Raw genomic sequence first — 7,112 nt, forward strand, 5'->3', positions numbered from 1 at the left:
GCCCTAAATCTTCTTGCTAAAGTTAAGGCCTTGGGTTCACTTCACTGATCATTGGCTTTTCAGTGTTGGAGGACGCTTCTCCCCTTGCTGGAGAATTGAAGCTAGATCGATGAGACGTTAGGCGAGACTCACCTTTTTTTGGATTTCTTCGATAGGTTGGTTGCATACTTACTAGCATGATCTATATCGTTTACTGAAACACAACTAAACACATCAGATAAAGAATTACAGAGTATACCTGGTGGTTGTCTGTGCGGGTGTCTCTTGCAAGGAGTGACAAGCTATGAAACTCCTCAGTATATTGCATTGATCGTGAGTGAGCCTTGTCGTAGGAGGAGATATTGCTTGTAGATCTGCTATGCATAATCGACAGGGATGAACTTAGCTTGCATCAGATGCTTCATCTCATCCCATTCTTGGATCTGCTCTAATCCCTAGTCCTTACGTGTCCGCTGAAGATCAATCCAGTACACCTGAGCCAAACCCCTCAACGGTGACGAAGCCACCAATATGTTTCAATGCTCTGGAACATAGTGTAACTAGAACACCAACTCCATCAAATGGATCCATCTGAAAAGGACCCCGGCATCAAATCTGCCAGTGCTTGAGGCCGTGTGTTATCGCATTGTCGTTGCTGCTGTACTAAAAAGTGACATTAGAATCAACCAAGGGATTGTGGGAGTCACCCCGAATTGTGGGTCCCTCCCTCAAGCATGGAAAGAAGGTTACTTTGGGGGTACCCACTTTCTTTGAATAGCTGCAGATGGTGGTGCAACAGGGTAGAACAAGAGGTTGTGGATCCAGACTTCTTGGTGGATCAGGTGTCTGAACTGGTTCAAGATTTGGGTTTGGGACAAAGCAGTTAAGCTTAAGTGGCTCCTGATTGGGTAAAGGCATTATAGGGTCTATGTAGCAGCGAGGGTCTGGTTTAAGGTTGAGTTTCAAACTAAGATAATACTAGGTTTAGTGAAAATCCGATTGAACCGAGATTGGATTAGAGTATAAGATAAGAATGGGTTGGACCCAAGATTGGATCTTGAGGTACATAATTCTAGTTTAAACCCAATCCAAATTCATAACGTGCATGAGACTGGTCTTGACCTGGCCCAAAATATGATTGGAGCCTGAATCTGATAAGATCTGATTTGAGTTGGATTTAATGTACTAGGAGCCGAATAACCAAGTTGAGGTGGATCTTGAAAACCAAATCAGACCTGGCAAATGAAGGTAGTTCTAGGTCAGAATCAGGTCTCAAACCATGCAAAATGGTTTTGGATCCCCAGCATCGACCTGAAGTACCATACCTGGGGTGAACCGATTTAGAAACAAACTGGTTCATTCTGGTGCGTCACAACGAGGGTTCCCTAGGACACGAGACGTCGAATGGGAAGGAACCCCATCCGCACCGCAGACGGGAGGTCACCTGTAGGGGACGGGCCAGGCCCCCACTGGTAGGCCCTCGCCAAAGGACGGGTGCTCGTCTCCACCCCAGGTGGACAACACCTGACACTTGCCGGCTTCAGTGCTAGTAACGGGAGGCCACCCGTAGGGGAAGGGTAACCCCCTGCGACCAGCCCTTGCCAATATAGGGCCTTGCCGGCGGGTGGGTACACGCCCCCAGCCACTGCCTCAAGTTGTGGGGTTCCCGGCATCAAGCGAAGAGGAGCCTCACCAGCGTCGGCTTGTGTGTTCTGGGCCACCTGTAGGGATGGGAAAGTTCCCTCCAGCCAGTTGACCCCGGTAAGGTACCGCCGGTGGGATGGTGTTTGAGCCCACCCTCGATCCAGGGTAAGCCGCCGGTCTCATACCTGTCGTCGACTAACACTGAAACCGTGTTTCCGTCCAATTGCAAGGCTTCCAGGAATCGAAGTTGGTCGGATATAGTATAAAATCAGGTTGACATCACAAAAATTGAAAAAAAAGTCCCCAAGTTCTCCTTCTCTGATTGCTTTTGATTTTCACCAATTTCATTATATCTTCTTTTTTCTTGTTTCTTCTACATTTCAAAGACAACAAATTGGTTAAAAAACAAGTGACATTAGCCACACCATTTGCTCCCCTTCTTGGCCAAGGGCCCCAACACAAATGAAGTACAGACCCACGCTACCAACAAAGCCAACCCGAAAAAAGCTACGCCATTGTCCTCCTGAGATCCACAACGACGACGCTCACGTTGTCGGAGCTCTGCCTGGTGATGGCCATCTTGGTCAGGAGGGTGGCCGCGATGGTGCAGGCTCGGTCGCCGTCGGCCCCCTGGAGACATCTCAACGCGATGGAGCATGCCTCATTGTTGGTCATGACGTCCCAAAGGCCGTCGCTCGCCAGGACGAGACACTCGTCGCCCTTCTCCCGCCTTGTCACCGTCACCTCCGGCTCCGGCGTCACGAACGGCTTCAAGTAATTGTCCCCTGAAACAAAAAAAAAAAACCCAAACCACGTTCAGTTCCTTGCCATTCACAACAACGATCGGTAAACGAGCCTAACGAACCGAACAGATCACATTCGAGCCGAGCCGAGCCGAGCCGAACTTAAATGAACCGAACACGAGATAGCTCATTTAATTTTTTTTTTTTATATTTCTTCAGAGTTGAAAATAATAGAATTTGAACTCCAAAACATACCAAGTCAAGCTCAAAAAGGTTCATTTACAGAATAAATACTTGTTTCAAACTTCTAATAAAAGGATGTAAATTCTGTACTAATGGATTGCAAACCAAACACGTCAACCATCTTGACTCTATGACATAAAAAATATATGTAAAATATCTTTATTATTAATTAACCAGCTGAACTCTCGTTGCTCACGATCAAGCTTGTGGAGCCAGTTTCACGAGGAATTCCAGCGAGCCGAACACGAGCCGAATCACATGCAGCTCATCTCGTTTTACAGCCCTACTCCGTAGATCCAAACTGCTACTCCATAAACAAATGGATAGGGGAAATCGCAAACACGGATCCAAACTAATGGCCTTATATCCGATACCCGATCACGTTTGCAAAACTCACCGGTGGATAAAAGATTTACAATTAAAATTCCGACTTTCTGTTTTTACCCAAACACGGTCAAAACGGTGTCCCATGAAAACAAGAAACCGATACGCTCTTCTTGACGAACCGTATCAGAAGAAAACAGGGACCATTCCGGAGTTCGGACTCGAACTTTCCCACGCAAAATATCACGATTCTGGTACCGGAAATCTCGCGATATAATGAAAAAACAGTTTTAAACCTGAAAAATTCGCGGCAGAATATCGGCGTATATAAAAGATAAAACTAAAAAACGTATATGAGAGCATAAATGCAAAGAAATAAAATAATCTACAAAATATTACAAAAACTGGCCCCGGCAGTTTTGAGAGATTATATCGTTTTTTCTTTTTTTTTTAAATTTTCGATCGGGATATTTGACATAAAATGCAGATTTTAAGTTTCAAGTTTCAATCACGAGAAAAATATCAAAATATCGGAAAGAAAAAAGAGCGAGAAATAAAATTACCGATAGCACGGGACATAGCGAGCACGCCAAGGACGCGGGGACAATCCCAGTAGATGACGCGTCCGCCGGCATCTTCGATACGGAAGAGCTCGTCCGGCCGGTCCGGCTGCAACACCACCAAAGCCAACAAACCATCAGGCCCGGCAAAAATCGACGGAAAACGATAGCAGTTGAAGCAAAACTGAGGGAGATGACCCACCTTGTGATCGGAGGAAAGGGGGACGGCGGCCCCATTCCGGCACAAGACGGCCCGGGAATCGCCGCAGTTGGCGACGGCGATCTCGCTCGCCGTCACCACAGCGACCACCGCCGTCGAGCCGACGGCCTCGTGGTGGGGCGTTCCGATCTCGCAGCGGCACGCGTTTCCGGTGGGCACCTGGCCGGAGACATCCTTGTCCATGCGCAAGAAGCTCCGCTCGAACGCCTCCTTCCATCCCGGAAAATCCCCGCCGCCCTCGGCTACAGGCGGCGGCGAACCGAGCTCCTCCGCTACAAATTGGTGCATCCGTTCCTTGCACGACAAGGCTACCTGGAGGAAGATGAACACGAAATCAGCCTAATCCAGAGAACATTAACCCCTAATTGGGAAAATTTTAACCGCAAACATAGATTTCTGGCACTAAGGCAACGAAATAACTCTCCATTATGAAGAAATTTATACTCTCTGGTTCACCCCGCCCCCTCCCACCCTCTCTGTGCGGGAGCCTACTTACATGAGAGCAACCGTGGCCGTCGAAGACGCCGAAAAAATGAAATCCAGCCACCGAATTGCAGCCCGGCTGCCGAAAGAACGCCGGAACAGTCGATAGAGCGTCTTCCATTTCCCTTCTCCGGCCACAAGCGGACGACGTCCCGAACCTAGGGCGCCTGTCGTCAACCTCCAGCGGACTGGCAAGATTTCCACCGGCGCCCGTCGTATCCTTGCTGGTAATAGCCGCGAATTGAGTCCTCTTGTCGCCGGAAACGGCATCGGCGTCCTTGCTCCCCTCTCCGGGCAACGCCTTGACAGCGTCGTGGCACTCCAGCGGCACGTCCGGAGTACCGATTTTCTGCCGCTTCCTTCGACGCTCCGGCGGAGCCACAGTGATGTCGGGGACGAATTTTAACTGCCGGATCTCCAAGCGCCTCCTCCTCAGCGCTGTCGAGCTCGGCGCGCACTCCGGCGCTGTCTCTCCATCGCTAGGTACCTCGCAGCAGATCTCCGCCATCGGAAAAAACGAATGCAGGAAAGAAGCCGTTCAGATTCCCCAAAACAAAAACCTTAAATTCAAAAACTCCACTTCCTTTAATTCTCAAAATACAATCTTTCTCCCGATTTCCGTCTACAGAACCACAATTCCAGCAAAAAAAGAACAAACGCGCCGTTCCCAAACTTTAGAACCGAAAAAAAACAGATGCAGAAGAAAACCCTAGCAGAAACAGAAATTACCCAACAAATATCTCCTAAAACCCCAGATTTCCCTCCTTACTTCCCACCAAATCCATAAAACAAGAAAAAAAAAACAAAAAAAAAAAACGAAATTTCTCCCTGGATTCCTCCAGTAACCCTAGATTTCTCCCCACCTTTCAAAGAAAGACAGAGACGAGAAAAACTACCGTTTTCCCACCAAGATTTTCCCTGAAAGCTTAGAATAATCACCCCGCAATTACCTCGCACCAAACACGGAGCGGGAAAATCAAGGGTTATCCTTTTCCGTGGCCTCCAGCCAAACCCCAGAAATCCCAAACAGGATCAAAGAATTAAGATCACAAAGAGGAAAGAAAACCACAACAATCCCACCTCCCCTCCGCATTCTCATTCTTCTCTTCTCTCCTCTCTCTCTCTCTCTCTTTTGGGGGATCGCCAAATGGGGCATCCTATTTTACAGAGGAGGAGGACGCATGGCAGAAGGGACGTTCCCATCCCCGGGCAGCCTGCCCGTCACCGTCCGGGTAAATGGTCTGACGTGGAACGCCTGCTCCGTCCGTTCCCACTCCTCCACGTCTTCTCCTCGATGTCGACACGTGGACCCCACCTCCTACCATATTATCTACGTGTACCTATATGCCTTCGCCACGCCATCCGTGGCCGGCGTGGCCTCTTGCTTTCTTACACAGCATGTGGTCCTCCGGGACCCACAGGAAGTCCCACACGTTTTTGTTTTCCACGGGCACGTGGCGAGATCCGGATTTCCCAGATTGGCAGTCCACATCGTCCGATCAAGATGAAAGGCCCTTTTTCTTTTTCTTTTTCTTTTTCTTTTTCTTTTTCTTTTTCTTTTTTTTTTTGAGAATTTCGCAAACGGCCCAGGCTTAGTCATAATTTCAGACCAGAAACTAATATTTTAAAATTAACGAAAACACATCTTTTTTTTTTTTTTACGACGAAGAAAACCTTCACCGAGAACCGGACCAAAAGGTACGTTTCATTTTTTCATTCAAAGTTAAATTAGGGATGGCAGTGGACCATAGTGACAAATATCAGGAGATTTATGAAAATCTCGTGATAATATCGCGAGAAATTGCCTGAAAGTTTAAAATGGTAATTTCTCTCGAGATTTTCAAAATATCGCAAGATTTATGAAAAAACATAAATACTGTGATTTAAACACGATATTTATGTTTTAAATGGCTATTTATCATGAAAAATGTGTATTTTTGTTTTTAAATAATTTTTATTAATATTTTCTTATAAAAATGAATTATATATTTTTTAATTAATTTTTTTATTGCTGAGATTTTGCTGAAAAAAATGCGAGATTTATGATTTTTTTTCAATTTTTTGTGAGTTTTTGAAAAACAAGAAATTGCCGTTTAAAACGTTTGTCACTATGCAGTGGACCGGGGCGGCGACAGGGATATCTCCACTACTGTCTCATCTCAAAATTCTGCCTTTTATCTCCACCTTCATCTAGCATGGATTTTGATTTTAACCTTCATTCTTGTTTCATGTCCTTCATTTTCGGTCCAAACCGAACAAGACAGGGTGAACCCAATTTCTCTCCCATCCATTGTCATCCTTAAAGGTATTTTAGTTAGTTTAAGGTCCGGTCCTTCATTATTGTTTCATGATAAGTAGTCATTTAAAACATAAATATCGCATTGAAATAGTAGTATTTATGTTTTTTTATAAATCTCATGATATTTTAAAAATCTTATAAGAAATTATCATTTTAAACTTTCATACAATTTCTCGCGATATTATTATGAGATTTTCATAAATCTCGAGATATTTTTGTCATTATAATCCCTATAAGTGTATTCAATCAAATGTGTTTTTGATAACAAATCTATGTAACAGAAACAAGTGATAACATACTTGCCTATGACTATTTGAAAGGTTTTTTTCATGTTTGCTTTAAATTTGGCCATACAATGTGTTTTACATGCTTGATTTTATAAGAATTGACTCTTGAATTGTCGGATTTCAACATAAACTTAGGTTACTACAAAACATAAAAAATCAATGGTTTTAGATTTTTAAAAATATTAAAATTTATTTTTTTAATTGATAAAACATGATTCAAGGGTCGTTTCCTAGTAAATCAACCACGCTGAACATATCCACATACAATAACAACAACAACAACAACTACGCCTTCATTCCAAAACAATTGGGGTCGGCGATATGAACCAA

The 7,112-nt window shown here is 44.9% G+C and overlaps 1 protein-coding gene across 1 annotated transcript; it reads right to left on the minus strand.

The window, feature by feature from the left end:
* Positions 1–1,945: 1,945 nt before the first annotated feature.
* On the minus strand, positions 1,946–5,012 carry LOC149823250 (putative protein phosphatase 2C 24). The gene is made up of 4 exons (XM_090020000.1): positions 4,210–5,012; positions 3,696–4,025; positions 3,497–3,602; positions 1,946–2,408 (listed from the first exon to the last, which is right to left on the minus strand). Exons 1-4 carry the CDS (start codon positions 4,702–4,704, stop codon positions 2,131–2,133), a joined length of 1,209 nt encoding a protein of 402 aa, XP_089876126.1. The 5' UTR covers positions 4,705–5,012; the 3' UTR covers positions 1,946–2,130.
* Positions 5,013–7,112: the final 2,100 nt, after the last annotated feature.

Source organism: Nuphar pumila, chromosome 10 (assembly GCF_984573655.1).
Source record: "Nuphar pumila chromosome 10, dmNupPumi1.hap1.1, whole genome shotgun sequence".
In the NCBI taxonomy this organism is placed as follows: domain Eukaryota; kingdom Viridiplantae; phylum Streptophyta; class Magnoliopsida; order Nymphaeales; family Nymphaeaceae; genus Nuphar; species Nuphar pumila.